The sequence below is a fragment of the Osmia lignaria genome, chromosome 7, assembly GCF_051020975.1.
Source record: "Osmia lignaria lignaria isolate PbOS001 chromosome 7, iyOsmLign1, whole genome shotgun sequence".
Lineage (NCBI taxonomy): Eukaryota > Metazoa > Arthropoda > Insecta > Hymenoptera > Megachilidae > Osmia > Osmia lignaria.
In genome coordinates this window covers 3014608-3036892 of record NC_135038.1, presented here as the reverse complement: position 1 = coordinate 3036892, position 22285 = coordinate 3014608, and the positions used below count along the sequence as shown (strand labels likewise).

Below are 22285 nucleotides of genomic sequence, written 5' to 3'. Positions count from 1 at the left end.
TTATTTAACGTAGAAAGCAATAATTTACAGCTATTTAGACGACTATTGCCAGGATAATTTACGTTACCTTTAGATAAATATCAATAGATAAATATCTTATCTAATAGTGCCTATTTCATAATAAAATGATTTGTATTACTTTCCTAAATGATACTCAAGCAAAAAACTCATAAAAAAATTCTCGAAAATCAATTTCTTCAATATAAATAATAATTGTTCATTATATTCGCAGAAAAAAAAACTTATATTTAAATTAATTTTCATTGAGATCGAAGATATTTAAAATTTACTGGATATATCATTTTTGTTATTTGAACAGCCTTATTAAACGTCAAATAATGAACTGATTTTTTAATAAGGTTAATGTACAGCGGAGTTCACCAGAGTCCATAACTGCGAAAAGACCAGTTTTCGTTCTTCGCGCATCTCTAGTGCGCATTTTCGCCCTGATTGGCGGTACTCCCAAACGAAGTAGAAAGCGATTAGCGGAGAGCTCGCTGCGTTCCCCCACCATCTTTCAACCTGCGCGTCGCAATTATGGACTCTGGTGAACTCCGCTATAACTGTGATATTAATCAACTTTTTAGTATAAAACTACTACCATCATTGGATTTCTTCGTTACTTATCAGTTCGAAATTAACTGAGAATAACTGAGGAAATTTATTATACATATATTAAAAACGTAAATCGTCATTTTGATAAATTTATTTTCAAAATCTATGCTTTCTATTTAATTAAAATTGCAACAGCTTTTGATACGATATTAGCAAGATAATACTTTTTAACATAATAGTGAAAAATAATTCACTGATTGATTCAAGATATGATAGTAAATGAGATAGTAAAAAGATAAACTCGACTGGTAATATTTCAAGCAAAATAATCACCGCCACATATTCATATTTCGAAAAGAGATATGCAAAGGGCAAAGATACAAAATTGCAGACAAATTTTTATATACCCTTATGCGTTTTGTTCTTTTTTTTCTTTTAATACTGATGCACTAACTACACTGACGCTCCAAAGATTGCACTATCAACTATTCCGCCTTTACAGTTATAAAAATCACTATTAAAAAATATAGTGAAATACTGGTCGTTTGAGTACGCTATCAAGTAGAAAATTCCTTACATTAGACACGATAATAATAGATATATAGTTTTCATAGAATAAAGACATGACAGATATTATATTTATATTCATGTATTTCTATAAATACATGAATATAAGTAAATATTTGATAGAGAAAGAGGAGGAGAGAACTAAGAAGTATGAGATTAATTTGTTATATAATTAGCAAATTTTATGGTCGCAATTTCAGTGAAGTATATTTCAATAATATACTTTTTCTTACTTATAACACTTATCTTCGTTTTCTTTCGTTCAATATCACTTACTTTAAAAGTATTAAAGTTATTTCAATTTCTCCATTCAGTGCCAAAAATATAACATAATTTAAAAATAATTTTGAAAGAAAAATATTTGTTTCTTAAATTGATAATATTTCATAATTTTAAAAAGTAATAAATTTGGACGTATCTTGTTTTTTATTACTAGAATAAAAATTTATAAATTGATACATTATCTTTCTTTTTTCTTTTGGCACCCCGTAGAAATTTATTGAATTCGTTTCTCAACTTTAATCTGACTAGATTTCATTCTTACGAATAATTTAAAAAAAAAAAAAAAATCTAGTTTCCATTCCTTTCCAAAAATGGAAGAATTACAATGTTCCGAACGAGAAACCAATTTTTCATTTCCAATTAACCCTAATCTTAACTCTACGATTAATTACTAGCTCTCGAGTACACAAGTCACTATAATTTACAATATATACAGCAACTAAACTAATACACTGTCCTCGTAAAAAGACGAGGAAAATACGAAAACTAAAGGGGAACCTAGAATATTTAATTGAAAAATTCGTCTGAATGTATCTTAGAGATATTTTCAATAATCACGTTGCGAATAAATAATGATGAAAATAAATAACAGGCGAAATGAATCGATTAATGAAGAAATAAACGGGAATGTTAATATCCGTAACTACTCGTCGAATGTTTCTTTTTTTTTGTCATATTCTTTTGTTTCTTTGATAGGTAAAAGAAGATATAGTTGAATCGAAAATTAGAAAGTTCACAGCTTTCGAATCGAAATGTTTTAATTTCGTTCAATTCTCCTTAATTTTGAGAATATTCGGATCGGTGTAATTTCATTATTCTCGTAACTGTACATCAAGAAAGTTTCTTTTTTTTTTTTATTTTAACAAAAATTTCTAGTTTCTCGGTTCTTCGGTTTCAAACTCGTCTTTAATTTTCATTGTATCAGACATCGCTCCTTAAACTTAAAGAAGCATTTCAACTTTCCAATTTTCAAATCGCCCACCGGTTGAAATAATATATCGAAAAAAGAGAAAAAAAAAGAAAATTCTTGCGAAAGGGTGCTTTCTCCTGACTTTATACGATTCCCTAGACAATGAATTTTTCTCAAGTATTTCTTTTTACTGTTGCTGTTAATTAGTTGATTATTCGGCGGTTTCTGATGGAAAAATGGTAAAACTGCATTTTCTATTGGAATGTTTCTGAATGAATGAATCAATTAATCAATCAACTAATTGGCTGATCATTATATCACTTTTAATGCCCAGCGAAAGGATTGCGAGTTAGAAAAATGATGTCCCTGTAAATTGTCTGCTTTGCGTTTTCTTTCTATTTTCAATTCACCGATTCTGCATATTTATTTATTTAGTTCATTTATCCGTTCTATTTCTCTACCTTTGCGGCTCGCTGCTTCCGGTTTGATTCTGGCTATGTGTATGTATGAGCGATATATGTATAATGAAGAGTAATCTCGGACTGTGGATCCAATCAACAGAGATAATTAAGTGATAATTAACACGTCGACCACCACTGAATGGCTTTGCAATAAAATAGTTAAAAGAAAAAGGAAATTTTAAGTGAAATTTAATTAAATACAATTAATAAAATTAATTTAAAATTTAAATAAAATTTTTGCACATCTATTCAATCCTCAAACGGCTGTACCTGGATTAACAGTGAGCCAGATTTATACAAAACATGTGATGGTATTTTAATTAAATTTAAATGAATAATTTTTAAACTGAAGAATTCCATATATTTGAGAAATAATATTTAATATAGTGACTATCATGTTATTCATATTTGAGTAATATTTGGATTTCCGTAAAAATCCATCACCCATATTATTTGAAATTCTTTGATATAATTAATTAGAAATATTTGCATTGCAAATTCTGTGTGGCAATTAACCTGGTAAAAGAACAAAATCAGGGCTCTCTCTATGGTCCGCCGTCCGAGGGGTAATTATGCAATAATTATGAAATAAAATTGTAGTATCTATCGTGAAATAAGTAGTTTGAAAAATTAATAAATTCAATTCTATTTTTAATTTAAGAACAACAACTGATCAAGATTAAATATCTATATTGATTATAGAAATCTAATCACACTCATTGTAAGATTTGATTACGTAACTTCAGAGATATTGAAAATTTTAAAATTGATATTTCTTAATTTAATCCTGAAAAACATTTTCCCAAAAGTGCATCTTATTGATGCAAAACAATTTTTCTTTTATTGTTGACAAAATTGATGATACTGATGAAGTATAAATAATTTGAGAAAAAAAAAAAAATAAAATTGAAATGAAACAAAATTAGAACCACAGACCGAGGTTTGCAACAGGTTGTCAGTACAACAATCTTAATAACATGATATGCAACATTTATATCCTAATCTTAGATTGAGTAAAAACTATGCGCTGGGCACGAAGCTCTCTCTCTCTTTGTTTCACGCGTTCAATAAAAGTAATAAAAAAACCCGTCGGAAAAATTGTGTAACAATAAGAAAAAGAAAAATCATCCACGTACGAGACGAAAAAATTTGGAATTAGTGTGTTTTCCCATCTCTGTCGTGGTTTAATGAGTCTGGTTTATCATCCTTTTTTTCGCTTTTTTTTTTTATCATTTTATATCATTTGTTTAATTTGATTCATCGCAGTCGTTGCGACTCCGGCACTATTGTAAAACGGTATGTAAATATACTTATTATAATAATATATAGCTGCATCTATGATTTGATTGTAAATCGTGAGGTAAGGAGCCTGTGTGAACTGGTGCGATCAGTTCGATAAATATTTCGATTCTCTTTGAAATCAGAACCTAGTAGAAAGCTTTCAATAATTTTATAATTGTTCAGCTTTATCGATTCGTCAACTCGCAATTATATAAACAATTGTGAAAAATTACTTGATCATTGAAACGATAAGGAAACCAAAAAACTCCATATACAGGGTGTCCCAGAAAGAGTGTTAGAGTGTTAACGGTGGTAGCCGAGGTGATTCTGAACAACATTTTCCTTTGCGAAAAAGTTGTTTGAAGCTTCGTTTTTGAATTATTAAGAAAAAACACTGACCAATCCGAGCGCGTATAGCGCGCGGGCTCAGGGACGGCAGCGTCGGCTACGAAAAATGGGCTTGGCCTACACTTTCAGCACCCTACTGGTATAGCAGGAGTCGAGGCTACCGTCCCTGAGCCCACGCGCTATGCGCGCTCTGATTGGCCAGTATTTTTCCTTAATATGTAATTCAGAAACGAAGCTTCAAACAACATTTTCGCAAAGGAAAATCCCCTTCAAGGACTAACACTCTTTCTGGGACACCCTGTATAATACAGAAAAAAAAAAAAATGGGTCATATAATTAACATGATAAATAAAATTAAGTATTTGAATGGTTCTTTAAATAATTCTTGAAATTATAATTATCTGAATGATTATTAAATTACTGAAAATTCTAGGCTCTGATGCAAAGTATATTATGGCGAAATATTTGTCGAAAACATCGCGCTCACGGAACTATTGTCATCTGTAAAGTATAATATAAAAGATCCTGAGTTGTACTGTGTGGTACTATGGCTATGGAGTTCGGCGGTGTCTAAGATGGCTTTGTCTCTTAGTTATTTCTTAAATAAATATGTAACATATGTGCGTGCATCTGTACGTAACTTTAACAAACTTTATAACGAATCAATGATAAGCAATTATTCAGCTAAACGTAAAAGAATATTTTATACTTTTCAATAATAAAGTATAACAAACATTTTACGGTACTGGTGAACAAAATTTAATGTGTGACTTAAAATATATCATCACTGACATTAATTGTCTGATCAATGTTAACCAGTACCTCGAAGTGTTAATACGTATAAAAATACTTTCGAAAATAAAATTTTTAATAATATAAATCATTGAATAGTAGATAAATGCTTTAGGAAATTAATAAAAAAGAAAATAAATTAACATACTTTCAAAAAATAAACAATTAAAAGTTGTCAAATACTAATATTAATTCAGTACCAATCAATCAATTAATTTTATACAATACTTTTTAAATCATTTGAAACAAATTAGTCTACAATTACTAAGACAATCTAATTATACCATTTTGTAAGCGTATTTTTATTACCAAAAGTAATTCAAAAAAATTATAATAATAATAAAAATAATAAAACAGAATTAGAAAAAAAGGGTATAATTGATATTAAAACACTCAGCAGCATACAAATACTGACATTCATACAATAATTTCACTTAAAAACTAACAACTTCATACAATGCAACAATATTCAAAACTCATCAACTCATGGTCAGCAAGAGTACTATGGAGAAACATATTAAATATAATATAAAACAAATGTGCATCAAATATACATAACTTACAACTGACCAAACAAAGTTTCGTGTACCCCGAAACAGAAGAATTTATAATAGCGATTCGAGATAAGTTATTAAACACAAAAAAGCTTCAGAAAACACATGATAAGGCATAACATATTAAGGACAAATAAATACAGAAAGTGCAACATTTACACAGCAGCAAAAGACAGTAGAAAACACTAATAGACAAGGCAACATCAGGAAGATGGTGTGCATTACACTTACAGCCATCATTCAATCATGTTACAAACACACATTATAGAAATAAAATCTAGTGATTACAATGGCAAGACAAAATATGCAAATAAAATGATGGGCTTAGGAAATGAACAAGATGTAGAAACAAGCAAAGAAACAGTGGCGCCATCCATACTGTCAGTTGCACCCCAAATATTCAGACAAAATTTACACCTATTCAACCTACCAATAGACATTCACTCACATATACATATAAAAGGACATTCATACTAGTTTAAACCAAAATAAATGTTTGGCATAAAAAATTCCACAATAATAATACTGTTTGCATTAATTTTTGAAGAAAAAGTCTAATAATACTTTAAAAAACAATTAACTAATATTAAAATTTAAAAACCAATAGTGGAAACAAAGAAAGAAACATAATACTTTTACAGTAACATTAAAATGCAGAATGATTGCTAGAAATATTGAAGTTCATCAAAGGAATGATTAAATTTATCTCGCTAAATAAATGAAAAAAAAAGTGATCAATTCAGCTCTATAATATCACATTAGAGCGTGTAAGAAAATTTATAAGAAAAGCCACCTCAGACACGAGCCTCTTATAATATATTAAATTCAATCTGCTGCATCACGACGGTTTCCCATCGATAACTGTCAATAATAAATTCTCTGTAAATCTGCTTGAGCTGTAAAATCGGTTGGCTGTCTATTGCACCGTTAAACTGCTACGCGGTGAAAAATATAATATGTTTGTACGTCATTCTGGGAGTTTCTGTGCGTGTCACCCAGACGTGTGACGTAATCAATAAAGTAAATATAATCCTCTGTAAGAATATAATATCGTTGTAAATATCTGTAGTCTGTATAACACTGTATAGCATCAAATAAAACAACAAGTTATCCTGGCTCGCGGAATAATCAGTACGAGGTGGGATGGCTGCTCCACTTGCGGCGATTCTGTGGTTTCTTTCTCATTTTTTCTTTATCTTTCTTTCTGTTTAAGGATACTCTCGCTTTTCCTTACGACGAATAGGCACGGCACCTTTTGCGAAATGTCCTTTAAGGACTACTGTTTCATCAGTTACTGTAATATGCTGTGAAGAGATTACTATATTACAGCAAATTTGCTGTGTGGAGTTTTAAATTAAACTTTCAAATATTATTTTATCAAAAGTATTTAGAATAAGTTTTCAATTTTACTATTAAAATGAGTCACCAATCTTCGTTTCTTGATAAACTAAGAGTATAATTTTTTATAAAAAGTTATTAAATACTTCTTATAAAAAATTAGTTATTTAATAAAAGAAAATACTATTTTTCATTACATTAAACTAGACTCATTAAAATTAAAATTTTTAAACTAAATCTTACCATGTAAAATAAATATTAGTATTTCATATTTTATACCAAAAATATTATCATAGTTATTTTACTTATAATAGTAACTTGAATCCTATTAAGAAGCATATACCAAAACAATCTTCTGCAATTATTTCATAAAATGATATTTGTTTTCCTAAATTTTGATTAAAATAAGCTTCCATGTAACATTTGCTTAAAGGAATAAGAACATACTTTTATATATGGTTAAAATAAAATTAACAATTTTGTCAATATTAAAAATTATGATGTTAAAAATGGTTGTAAGTATGAAATACTGTAAAAAATTGTTAAATTTCATAAAATTTTGAACTTCCTCCATCACAGCACAAACCTTTAATCTCTCCACTGCATGTAAGTTTTTCTTTGAAAGACCACGTTCAACTTCAGTTGCAGTTTACAACTGCCAGAAACTGGCATTAAGTCTACTCAACCAAAAAACTGTCACATATGGGCCGAAGAAACTAAGGCGCGTTAGTGGTATGCAGTATCAAATTGCATCATGCTGCTTTGAAAGTGCTTTGATTCAACATTGGTCTGATTAACCTCGTAAGCACCATCTTGGAATGCTCTTGACTTGTTCTCCAGAGTCACTGATCCTGTGCTCTCTTCAATTGGGACTCTCGGCGTAGAAAAGGATTTGACAGCATCAGTTTGTTGTGCCTGGATTTGTAGATGTGTTTGAGCTCCACTCTGTTGTTGTGCTTTTGGTTGTTGATAGATCTCTTCTTGACGATGCCTGTCTGCCAAGCTGAGCTCGTGGAAGCTGACCAGGTGGCGCTTCAGGTAGAGCTTGGTCTTGAATGGCTTGTTACAGAGGGGGCATGTGACACTCTGAGGGTTGTGGATCAGGCGCATGTGCTGACGCAGGTTCGACAAGTTACTGTACATGCGGTTGCAGACAGGACAAGGGCGTGGGTCCAACGAGTGCAGTTTGCGTAGGTCAGCTGCAACACACACACAACTTGCTCTAACCCGGTAGAGGCAGCACGGAGAAGGAAGTTAATCTTTTGTTTTTTTGAATGGATTTATGGGTGGGGTCTCCGATTTGCCAGCCACCACCGGACAGCAACAACCAGCTGAGAAACCCTAGCCGCACGACCACTATATACTCTGCCTAATTTAGTAATGGGATCACTTTAAACATCTTGTGTAAATTAATAAATTTATTGCATGTTTCACAAGTTCTTAATTGTAAAATGTCAACTTCTCAACTATTTTTTTTTTAACTGTTGATATTAAACACATACATTTATAAATATATTTTATAATTTATGCTTTTCTCTATAATTTAGCTTCCTTACTTACATGAACAATAAACAATAATAAATTATTTTATTTTAAATATAAAATTGTTATAATAAAACATGTTTAAAAAAAGTATAAATAAGTTACATTATACTTTACATATTTTAAAACGCTTTTATAGAAACAAGCGTTAGGAACAAAAAAGCCAATATCTTATTTTAACATTTAATTATTCATAATTTAAATGAATAATATCTTACTTACTTTTATTTATTAATAATTGAACTTATAATTTCCATGAATACTTTAAAGGTAAAATAAATTAAGATTTTTCATAATTTTAAATAACATAATAATAAAGAAAACTTCTCACAATTTTTCAGTGCAAAAGTTTCCGAGTTCATTTCTTGTGTTTTACAAAAATTTCAGAAATAATATTATTAGATCCCACTACTATCTGTCGTGCGCACCATGACATTGCGCGTTACCAACGCACACACATCGGAGACAAATGGTAAGCGTGTGTTATTGGGAACATGAGGCGTGAGAGTTCGCGCTGCATCCTCCGAGATTATTCTACAGTTGTTTCTTGACAACAACACCCTTTATGTTTAAAAACTTTCCTTGACATGTACAATTTCATTTATTTCAAAAATTTCAAAACCTATTATTACCATTGTTAAAGTCATAATAAGAAAGAATCACAGAGAGACCGTTTCTTTATAACTTTTTCTATATATTTATGTTATAATTATATGGATAATAATTATAATTATACTTTAAATTGATAATAAAAAATCAAATTTAAATTATAAAACTATAATGAAAATGATAAAATAAGAATATATTTTAAAATATTATGTTTAAAACAGTATTTTTAAGAATTAAAAACTCATATTGTTTTGAAATTAAAACAATTTAAGTCTCTGGATTTAGAATTTGGTAGCAATGCACATTTAATAATTTAATGCGTAGAATATGATTAGTGAAGCCAAAGACATTAATTTTTTTTTTTAATTACAACACCATAATTAAACACTAACCTTAACCAAAAAGCTTACAACAAAATTTAGCATCAAGCAATTGCTCTGCTATGTATGTCAAGTTAGGGTGTTCTGCCATAGGATAAACATGAATACACAGAAAAAACGACGCCAATCAGATAAAATATAAATTTTTAAATAATTAAAATGTCACAATTAAAGAAAGATATGATTTATATTAAAATAAATAAAAATATAAATAAAATTCATACAAATTTGAAACAAAAATGTTTTTCAAAAAATTAAGAAATTATGTAATAGCCTCCAATTGGCGTGGCTTCTACAGGACAAAAACGGAAAACGTGGAAGCAACGGGCAGGCAATTTTGCCAGACGGAGGGATTTATTTCTCTTCGACATTTAAACTATTTATTTCTTACCTTCTCAATATTTTTAAGATATTACTTTTAAATATACACTAAACTTATAAAAATTTTGTATTAATACATAAACGTTTAACGATGAAAATGAATCATAATTTATGAAGTTAATATAATCAAAAATGTGTAATATTTTCTCTATGTAACTATTACTTGACACAAGTATCTTTTACATACATTAAATTTAATTATCAATGAAACAAATTTAGTATAAGCTTACAGTATCACCTCCAATTCTGGCAAACAAAATGGACAGGTAGAGAGCCCGAATATGCACACGCAGCTGACTTTCTCACACAACAGCCGCAAACTGCACTCCGCCTGGATGAAATTATCAGATCGCCTCCGAGTGTCAAATGTCTCTTCTTTTTCTTTTTTTCTCTTCCTCTCTCCCCTGTCTTTTTTTCATATTTTTTCACACACATACGCGCATTCTCTCTACTTCTTTCTTTCCCTTTCTCTCCTACCGCCTAGCAAGAGCTACCGAGCTACACGAGCTTACCATTTCAAACCGAAGTTCCCCTTCTCCTTCCGTCTTTATATTCGCATCCAAAAAATTCTCTCCGACATGATCGGCTAGGTTGTTGCTGTTTGTAATGGTGCTCGCAACTACCAAAGAATTAGGATAGGGACGGACAATTACTTACCTTGTTGCTCTTGGTTTAGTTCTGTACTGCCGGCATGAGATGGTCCTGGCATTCCACCTTCTAATGGTCCACTACCCCCGCCGCCACCACCTCCTCCGCCACCACCAGCTCCTCCTCCTAGAAAAATATAAATCTTATTGTATTTTATACAATGTACTTCTTAATTCGTATTAATATGTCTGTTCATAAAAGCGATGCACATTCAATTTACACTAATTATTTAAAATACGTTGGAAATGAAATATTTAATTTTATTTGTAATTACCCTGGTAAGAAGGAGGGTACGATGGTAAAACTTCCATGCCACCATCAAGGCTAAGAAAACCACTTGGCAGTGCATTAACCTCCTGCTTTGGAGAACAATCATCATCGCTTCCATATTCTGGTAATTCTATTTTTGGCTAAAATATGAAAACTATATGATAATTCTGTTTATGAAATACATATTATTCATTTATTATAGTTGAAAAAGTTCATATAAACTTCTAGCATCACAGAGTATACATATATTTCTCTACGAATGACCAAAACCTTATCTTCTATGAAATAAACTAACCTCAACAATATCGAGATCTTTATAGCAGTCAAGTTGAACCTGTGGCTCAATTAATGGCCGTGTGCGTGGCGTTCCAGTTGCACAGGTCGCCGCAGTTGGTACTGGACTAGATATCTGAGGCGAATCACTTCGTTTGCACAGCCTTTTTAATGGTGGAGGACTTGAGGCTGGTGGTGTTTTGCTACGGTCCTCCTCCAAATTTGGTGAGATCAGCCCACGGCCGTTTGATGCGTGTATGTTGTTTGTTTTCAAATGCTGAGAGCAAAGTATGTTTTTATAATAATTCAATTGAATGAAGAGAAAAATAGTAAAATAATATATTACATATACAATTCAATTACGAACCTTTTCGCTGTTGTGCTGATTACTTTGAGAGTCGGTGAGGCCACGGATTTGCAGAGACTCAGCAGTTCGTAGAAATGTAGGTAATTCTGCTTGAGATATGTTAACCTCCCCAGCATACATAAATTCCAAGAGCGACTGTAGATGTTCGAATTCCACATCACGCATAAATATTATCGGATGCTTGCATGGATTTGTCTGTAAGTATAAGTTGGAATTATGTTTCATACTTATTTAATATTATTTCATTTATTTAACATAAATATCACTTACTTTAACTCTGTATAATTCTAATATAAAGCAATTATAAAAAGAAAATAATAAAATGATTAAGATATAAATTGAAATCAATGGGTTATTTATTATCAAAATATCAAACAAGAATTTTATAAAAGAATGTATTAGCCTTATATTGACATTAATTGCTAAATTGTTAAATTTATTATTAAAGGTAAACATACAATCATAATATAGTTAAAAATAAATATTAATATATAAATACTTACACAATTCGAATTTTTAATTTACTTCTTAAAAATATAGAATAAAAATAATCTGAATCTATTATATAATTTATGATGATAAACAGTAAGAAAATCTTATTTCTCACAAAAATTAAAATTTTTAGAACATTTATTGATGAATAAGTCTATGAAAATCAAAACACAAAGCATATTTGCTATCTTTAAATAAGCTAGTCATTATTCTTAAACAGTAAAGTTCAAGGTAAATAGATTCAATGTTAGGGACATGTTACTTATATCTTAAAGCATTGATATATAATTCTTTACGTACATATTTTTGTGAAAATTTTATAATGTTATCCCAATTGGACATGCTTTACATAGGGTGCTAAACTTATTAGATTTAATCTTTCTTTCACGTGAAAGATGTTTTAACTCATATCATTTCCACTTAAGAGAAAATACAATTATATTGACCTTATTTATCCAAATTAAAAATTTTTCAATGAATACAAAAGTCTGATGATTTGATCCTGATCTGATCATTTCATATGAATCAATAAGATACATGGAATATATATATATACGTATAACATAAACATGTATTTATGTGTACATAGTATATACGATAACTTCTTAAAATTAAAAAACTAATTTATAAACTATCTGTGAATTAAAAACTAAAATGAAGCAATTATTATTAAAGCTCAATACAGCTAAAGCTATAACAACATGTACAAAGAAGATAATAAAACATAACTTCTCGTTTCTTACTGTACTATGAAATTTTTGCTTCATCATAAATTTTCTAATCTTATAATTGATTCTGAAAAAAGGCAAATTCCATAAATACTACCAATACAGTTATATAATTAAACATTACATATTGTTCGTCAATGAAAAATTATGTTCCTAGGAAAATTTCTGTATTTTATATTTTAGAGCTATATTTACCAGATTAACATAATCTATATATATAAACAACTAAGCAAGATATTAATTACAATCAAATTTACATTACAATTACATAAAATTCCTCATATTCAAGTCAGTTCAAGTAAGCTTTAATTCCTAATAAATAAATAACAAAAAGGATTCCTATGTAAAGCATATAGTAGAATGTATAAAAGCATTACAATACATTGCCACGACATGTGCATAAAGATTTTGTATAAAAATTTTAACTCAAAGCATGATACTTAAAGAAAGTAAAAATGATCGGTTAAGGGGAAGGGAGGGGGGGAGACATCGAGCAACTAGCACCGAGGAGTGAAGACGGGGAAGGTTTTCTAACCTTGAACAACTCCTTGAAGTAAGGGCTGCACGCGGAGAGGACAACCTTGTGCGCCTGGAGACGCCTGCCATCGCAGGCTAAGGTGACATCGACGAAATCCTCGTCATCTCTGAGAGCCTCGAATTGGCTGGTGATATTAGCTTGAAAGTTGTTCCAACGCAAGCAAAACTGCTGCTGGCTATCCGTCATTCTCCTCGCTCGACTCCCTTTAACCTCCTCTCTCTCCCTCTCACTTAAGCCGAGAGCCCCCCACCACCCACCCTCTATCCGTCTCTTTCTTACTGTCACCTTCTTCTACTTCTATCTTTTTTCCTCTTTTTCTTTCTTACGGATGGCAGCGTTGTTCTTTCCTCGTCACACACTTTGACTTCGAATTTATCTTTCTCTGTCTTTCTTTCTTGTAAGAGACACTTTAAAAATTTTCGAAAGATATTAAATATGGAAGATTCATTGAGACGAAGAGGGTGAGGGTGGTTTCGCAGGTGAGGGTGGCCTGTTTTAGTGCACTCTCGTGCTACTGATTTGAGATGAGGCTCTCATTACTCTGGAAAAAAAATGGTAGGTGCAAAAAGTGCAATCGATGACTGAAGAGGAGGTGTGTACGTGGGGAGAATCGATAGACGGCTTACCAACATTTCGGAGATAAATAAACAGTAATTTTTACTAGTTTTTCAATATATTTATAGTGTATTTATATTATATCGATGAAATGAACATAACCGAAATTACTGTTAATTATATTTTAATATAAAATATTAAAATGAAATTCCAATATTTCCTAGAAAAATATTTTAATTCATCAAGTTACCAGAATATCTACCTAGAGGTTTTTTTCTTCATTTCTTTTTTATATTCTATTTTTTTTTTATGTCATTAGTATAGAATTTTCAATTAGTGATGATGTCATTTTGTTTAAATCTTTGACATTAGTATACAACAATTAGTGCTAATGTAATAAAAAATAATGAGAATAAAAAAGTGGAATGTACATATGATTATTGGTAAAATTTTAAATGACATGTATGTATGTATGTATGTATGTACATACATACATACTCTGAGTTCCATCGAAGTTGTCGCAGTGAAGTTGGCGCACTAACCATTCACGCCGCGTCGGTGAGCCGATGGGCGAGGTGCCGACGACGCGGTGTGAATGTGTTAGTGAATGTATAGCCAACTTCACTGCGACAACTTCGATAGGACTCATCGTCAGTGTAGGTACTTGTACAAAATATTGAATTTTGGTCTAGTACTTTTTAAGTTAAATCGAACATTTCACAATAAAAGTTTCTAAAAATTAATTTGTAATTACTGTATAATACTTTTATATGAATTCAGAAATCATGCTGTATGAGTTTTATTAAAATTTAATATAGATTGTAGCGTTACTAAACACTCGTATAATTAAATAATGTTTTAAAATTATAATAAAAGATATGGTTTGAATATAATTGTAATTCTACAAATGAAATCAATATTTTTATATCAATATTCATTAGCTTATTCTAAGATATTCTTTTTAAAAAATAAATTAAAATAATGTGAACAAGTATGCTGTATCCTTTTACATAGATCATTGAAGATTTTAACTTACTGCAATCAGAAATTTAATAATGTAATCACGATTATCACAAGCATTTCTACGGTACTTTATAAAAATTGTATTTTAAATTATACTATTATTGCAAAAAATAAATTTTGAGAATAATTACATAAGTATACAGTAACAGTTTTTTTTCTAAATATAACTATTAAGTAATAAAGATTACGCGTTAACTTATCTCTTTTGCTTCATTAATAAAATTACTAAAACAAATAATTAATGCAATGAGAAATAATATTTAGAAATGATAACAAACTATAAATTCAAACTAATAAAAATGAAACATGCAGAAACCTTTTCAAAACATATTAATTTAAATTCTGGATAGTTGAATTATATAATTCACATCGTTATCTTTCGTCTTATCTTGTAAAAAACTTTAACTACAAAGGGAAAATTTACTATTGTAAAAGAAAATGCGCGAAAAGTCTATCCGTGATTGTAGACAGCGTTTCAATAACCCGTCCTATTCTAAATTCAAGTAAATTTTACTACCCGGTATATGCTCGTCCTCGTAGCTCCGGACAGCTTCGGGCCGTCATGAACGGCCGAATTTTGTTCGGAAAATAGTTCTTTATAGAAATTTTTCGCTCGCTTTATCGCGACAAATGTGAAAAAGATTTTATAAAAAGGCATGATAAATCCAAGAAACTAGCAATTATGTGACGCAAGCAGAAAATGTCAGAAAGACAGGTGAGGCTTCTGTTTTTCTTTATATTTTCTTAATTTTTTTAGCGAGTTCCTCTTCTTCTTCTTTACTATTTCTTCAATGAAAATTTATTAGAAATAAACAAAAATAGTGATAAATGAAATTCATTGGGACGACTGTGATCATTGTTTTTAACCTCGTTGTAAAAGGTTACTGCGGACAACTCAATCGATATATTGTCCTCGAATTTCATTTTCCTAAGAAACAATGAATATAACAAACTGTTTAATGATTAAGAGAATTTGTTGTCATTTCTCAAAGTTCTTTGAATTATTGAGATATTCTGATTTTCTTATTTAAAATTGTATGTTAGAGATCGAGCGATAATTGTAACCTTCATTAGGTTATCCTTTTTCAAAAATAAATTTATTAAATTTGATTTTATACAACTATAAATTATATGATTCACTTACAGAATTTATTAAAAAAGTAAATAGATTCATGTTGAATAATATTTTGTATATTTTTGAATGTAAACCATTTAAATTTAACTTGTTGGTTGCTTAGTTTCAGTTATATTTTTAAATGTATCAGTACATAATTACTGAAAAAAGTAATTGAAATAATGTTATTATACTTTTTGTTATATTATTAGATACTTTAGGAATAAGGTGTAACATTAACTTAGTATATTTATAGTAAATTGTTTAAATAATATTTACATGTGTTTTTTTAAATGTACATAAATAAGTTTTCATGAAAAACCATTGTATATATCAGCTAATTTTAATTTGATATGAATTATTTAATTACTTTTGTAATATAAATGTCAATAGTTAAAATCAGATTATTTTGAGTTTTATAATTAAAAATGTTATCATTTGTATGTATATCTAATCATATATATCTAAGGATCATACTTCAGATATTAAGATACAGATCTAACAAATTTTCAAACAGATTTTATTCTTGAATAACCTTTTTGCATGATATTTTATTTTTTGCACGGTCATTATTATTAGTTTATGAAGTAATCTTTTCCATAATGTTTAGTAGTTTATAATTTTTTTAAATTTGTAACAAAAATACTGGTTAATAACTTTATATTATGTCTTAACGTGGATTGTTAAAATGAATGTAATTGTGAAATAACCATATAATTTGTTTAATGTTACAGAATTTGTGTATTATCTTCTTTTGGTGATCATCGTGGTTTCCCTAGTGGAAACCAAAAACCCTATACTACGTCACGGTAAGTTTTGAACAGCATTAAATAGCTTTAAATTGTTTAATCCATTCTTATAATAAATTAATTAAAAAACCAGAGAATGTAATTTTAACAAACTTGTTTTAAATAAGCAAGTATATTTTTTACAAAGAGATGTTTCAATAATTAATTCTTTTACTATGTGCTTTTGTGTTCATCGTCACAATATTTTAAACAGAATATATGTCATTTATATTATGATTATTCATAAAAATTTAGGATAGCCATGTAATAAATTTAGTAACAATAAATTCTTAACCAAACCAATATGTTATTAGATAGAAATTATAGCTACGTGTACTTGGTAAATAAAATTTTTTCTCACCGTTAAGTGTATAAGAAAGTAACTGTACAAAAAGTACAGTTAGTGAACAATGGGAGGTAACGCTAACCACTGAAAGATTAACAGAACTGTTGCACCATATCATTCAACTGTTATTTTAATCAGGATATAGATAATTAGAATGGTATAGTCTCTTAAAGAAAAATAAAAAAAAAAATTATAATAAGTTAGCTTTATATAAGTTTTACTGTTAAAGTTAGCTAAAAATTCATTTCATTACATATTGGATTTATTTTCAATTTTGTTAGATGGAATTATATTTTATTCCTAGTAGTCTGTAACTTCTTTTTTTGTATAATTGAGTACAATTTTGTTGTTTAAAAATTTTAATAAATTTTTCCCTCAATTTCTTTGAGCTTTTATTTTAAGTAATTGGATTTATCAATTTTAATCTATTTTAAAATTTAATTGTATTTTTACAACAATTTACCACCAGGATTTTATGTTTATGTAAGCATTATTATTTTAAATTTTGCAAATGTAAGGTAAGTTTGGTCATAACTTTCGTGACGACAGATGTTCAAAAATTTGTATATTTTTAAACGTGACTGTACAGTTATCAGTTTTATGTGAAGTGATAAGAGATACGGAAAAGGTAGTCTCGTTCGGAGGAATCAAAAGGTGTTCAGAAGTTAGTTTCAACTTGACGGATGCACACAAACCTTTACGAAATTTGTGTTTCTTTTATTTTGTGACGTTTCTTTCTCACACCATAAGAAAGAAGTGAAAGTTAAGCAGTTCTTGATAATCCAGAAGCCTCACAGTTTCTTTCGAACCACCAGAAAGGATACATCTTTTCTCGTGACAGGATAATTAAGATTGTTTAACCTTCCCAAGGACATAAAAAATTTATCATTTTTTAACCTAGTGCACTATTCAGAAATAAGCTATAACCTGAGGATTTTTTGCACCATCAGTGACGAAATCTTTGTTCAAAAAATTTCATTCTTTTTTAGCTTTCAATTTAACCTTTTAATTTTTCGTTATAACTCGTTCGTTGTAAAAAAGAAAAAAGTAAATAAAAGAAACACATCGATATCAGTGACAAAAAATCCCTTTTATGTTGAGGGATAGACGTATGTGTAGTGGAAAATATTCTTTGAGGTGATTGTTTACGATCATTTCGAGTCAAATGTTGCTCAGAGGGATCGCGTTTGCAGAGGTGAGACGAAACTCTGCTAGACGCATTTGGAAGTCACAGAATTCAAGTTCTGAAAAGGATAATACTGAGTTGACGTACGATGGAGTTTTTCAGCGAAATTTGGCCTCGAAGGCGAACACGTATTCGCCATCGGTTAGGGATCGTAGTTCAACTCCTTCCCTCCCTTTTGTAAGTTTTTTTTTTTTCTTTAATTAAAAATAGTATGCAGTTCAGTGTGACACAGTGGTCATGAAACTGAATTTTAATATAATAATAATGCAATATATTAAATAAATACATATTTTATGTCTTATAATAGCAGGTTATCGTAATCGTTTGTTCAAAGAAAGCGTAGCGTTTAATATATGACATAATAATAAATTACTTTATTATATATTTTATTATAAGTATCTTAATTTTATTTTAAAATATTTTTGTTTTATAAAAAGTTCATCGTGAAAAGATTATTTTTCTTCCAAGCAATTGAAAGTATATTTAGAAATGGAAAAGTGAATATATTTACAAGGATTTACAATTTTGCAAAAACTTTGTATTTGTTCAATCCGTTCTTATCATAACGTGATAATGTATCGACGATAAGATCATTAGGAAAATTTTAGTAAGCATTTTGCATCGTGAGAAGTTATTGTTTTTAAATATCTTAATCGGCGTACATTTCCATTACAGTATCTTGTAAACGTGATTAGAAATTAATATATACTTAGCAGAGGCAGGTGAACGTGATCACAGTCACGTCTGATTTCGAGAAGTCGTTAACCGGAAGATCAACAAATGTTTGTCATTATTTTTCACATATTTGTTAAAATTTGCAAGTGATCATTTATATATTATCGTTGATTATGGTAATGGTTCAAATTAATGGATAATCATTTTTGAAAATCAGATTATTTCATTAAAATCAATAAGTATAATCATTTATATAATAACAATTTCTTAAAATCAATTTACTTAAGTATAATTATTCATTATGATTATAATTGCACGCAATTATAATTGTTGTAATTAATATTAGTTAATTATGATTATTCATTAAAATGAATAAATTTTGCAGTTGTTAAAATTACAATTTTGAATAATTCTGTATTGAATCATATCATTGTTTTCATCATTGAATAAATAATTATGTGTCATATTTCATGTTACCATTTCAAAATATTAAAAATTAATAAATAATAAGTGTTTTCTAACGATATCTTGAATTTGTTAAAGTAATAAATATGAAAAAATTTTATAATTGCGTGTAATATATCATATAATCAGGTCATTTTAGTTAATCCAGTAATAAATTAGGTAATCTTAAACTTTTTATCGGTATTTTACAAATGGTCTCGGTTAAATTGTTATGACCCCGCTATTTCTTCAGGTATTGATGATGCAAAAGCAGTTCATATGAAAATTCATATGATAGTTCATATGAAAGTTGTATGGTATGAAGAAACAAATATACTGATTAAAATGGATTTTTTTTCTCCACATTATTGTATTAAAAAATATGAAAGCTTTGTTTTTCTTTCTTTTTTTTGAATAGAGCTATACATACAGTGGGTCACAAAATTATTCGTTCACCGTTTAAAACAGAATACCTCGTTTAAAATTGGACCAAATGACTTGAGGTTTCTCGAGAAGCTATACAAATTAATTTACTAAGATATGTGCTTTTGTCGTCTTAAAAAATTACAATTTGTCGAAATCGGGAAAGAAATAGTAAAAGGTAATTTTTTAACTTTTTTATCTGACCCTGTAACGAAAATTTAAAATATTTAAGAACGGAACTAGGCACGTTCTTAAATGAAAAATCGCAATTTTCGGAAATTTTAATTACTTGTAACTTCTAAGTGCATTGACCGATCTCGATGAAATTTTCAGCATACACATAACTTATTTGAATCTACGAAAGACATATTTTAAATTTTCATTATATGTAGACTCACATAAAAAAGTTGAAAAATTACTCTTTCCTATTGTTTTCACGATTTCGACAAACTGTAATTATTTAAAAGTACATATCTTAGTAAATTAATTGTTATAGCTTCTCAAAAAGCCTCAAGTCATTTGGTTCAATTTTAAATGAGGTATGTATTCTGTTTTAAACGGTGAGCGAATAATTTTGTGACCCACTGTATATTTTATCTAGATCATTTGATAGATCATTAGTATGCTACAGTATGGACCATTTTTACTAACTAATTTTCCAATTATTATGTTTACAAATTTATTGATTTGCAATTTTTCTTTTGATCCTTTTTGGAACTTTTTCCAAAACCGTTTATTATAATTTTATTAGGTAAGTGTAATGTCAAATATCGTTGGTATCTGGCATGCTAGTAATTAAAGTAAGTAAATAAAATTTGATTTAGAGGAGATCTATTAGAAGCTACTATGCATCATGCAATATTTTCCATGTACATATGTTATTTTGCACGGTAGTAGTAATAAATGCACGCGTATTCCGTTAGACGTATGTAAATGAAAATATTACTTACTGTATTCTATTTGGAAATAATTGTTTCGTCGCAAGGGCAACCGGTTGTTTTAGTACACTCGCAGATGCATCATTAATTGAACTCATCATGTCTTCAAGAACCATCGTCACGCGTTTTTATCATTAGACAGAATCTTCGTAACAGTCTATATTTTAAAGCAAACGCCTTTTTTGTGTTAAAGTACGTGAATCAAAACAAATAATTATTCTTACGGTGAGATAATTATTTCCAAATACATCACAGCAGTGTTTGATAATTAAAAATAACAATTTCAAACATGTTTGGTTATTTCAATAACATCTTTTATTTTGTAATTTTATATTCTTTTTTTTTATTATTATTATTATTAAATTGGAACAAAAGTATGGTATTTTATTGACCCTCGGACGGCGGACCACGGAGAGTGTCCCAATTTTAACATTTGACACGTTGACTTTGAATTTCCATAGAAAACCATTACCCATATTATTAGGCATTATTCGTATTAAACACTCGAAACGATGGTTAATTATAACAATGAAATATTCTGAACATATTAAATGAGATCTATTAGAAATTAAAATACTGTAATGAAATTTTCAATAATATTTGTATGGCAGTCAACGTGTTAATTTTAGGTTCATATCCTAACGATTGACCCAGGCTCGCTGTTCGAGGGTTAAAAAAAAGTATAAGCAACTTTCAGATGAGTTTGAAAAACGTTTACTTTATATTGCACCATCTATTGTTTAGTAGTTATTTCAAAAGGAGATTTATAGACACCGTGTATATTTGAAGTGATTGGTAGTTCATTATTACACTTCCGGTACAAATCAATAAGTTCGTAAGCATAATATTTAGAAAATTAATTGACAACAGGTCTTTGTATCATAGATTACTACAGTGAGAAGCAAAACTGAACTAATAACACTATTTTCTTGAAAACCTATTATTCATGTATGTACATATTAATACAAAATAACAAAAAAACACTTAAATTTGCATATCATTTTACAACTATTTCAATTTAAGAATCAGTTAATGTTTGAATTTTATTATTTTCGATTTATTAATTATAATAGTTCATTTATGGATCAGTTTTGAATGTATGTATAAATATTTAATACTAAAAATTAAGCAATCTCTATTAAAAAATATCAACATGGATAAAGTCATAGATCAATGAGGATATTGTAAAATTCAGAAATATTGTAAAAATTAAATAAAGACTGTTTCTCGAGATATCTTAATTAACAAAGTAAAAATAATGTAATTAAAATATAAATTGTCTATTTAGCTGAAGTAGCTGTATTTTTCCTGTTACTCTCTATTAATATTAATATATTGTATAAATAATTTTCTGGATAAATGATGTCACTGGTTCAGTTTTACTTTTCACTATATTGACATGCGCTATTAAATGGTCTGTAAAAAACATGCAGGAAAAATGAATAAGGATGTACAAAAAACATCTGTAAAAAAACAT

The 22285-nt window shown here is 29.0% G+C and overlaps 2 protein-coding genes across 4 annotated transcripts in view; one reads left to right on the top strand and one right to left on the bottom strand.

Annotated features, from left to right (window-relative positions):
- The window catches only part of LOC117610626 (uncharacterized), a 34532-nt gene extending 17267 nt beyond the window's left edge, over positions 1-17265 (bottom strand). Inside the window, exons 1-6 of one of the 3 annotated variants that reach the window (XM_034338236.2) lie at positions 17158-17265; positions 13314-13857; positions 11559-11753; positions 11214-11468; positions 10923-11058; positions 10658-10774 (exon numbers count right to left, since the gene is read on the bottom strand). In XM_034338236.2, coding sequence (XP_034194127.2) covers positions 10658-10774; positions 10923-11058; positions 11214-11468; positions 11559-11753; positions 13314-13502 — 892 coding nt within the window. In that variant the 5' untranslated portion in view covers positions 13503-13857; positions 17158-17265. Of the gene's footprint in view, positions 1-2053; positions 8311-10657; positions 10775-10922; positions 11059-11213; positions 11469-11558; positions 11754-13313; positions 13931-17157 lie in introns of those variants that run through there. The other 2 variants (XM_034338237.2, XM_076689203.1) reach the window with 2 other exon arrangements.
- Positions 17266-17793: 528 nt separating this feature from the next.
- milt (trafficking kinesin-binding protein milt) overlaps positions 17794-22285 on the top strand; it is a 58970-nt gene continuing 54478 nt past the window's right edge. Inside the window, exon 1 of the mRNA XM_034338229.2 lies at positions 17794-18505. Coding sequence (XP_034194120.2) covers positions 18308-18505 — 198 coding nt within the window. The 5' untranslated portion in view covers positions 17794-18307. The remainder of the gene's footprint in view (positions 18506-22285) is intronic.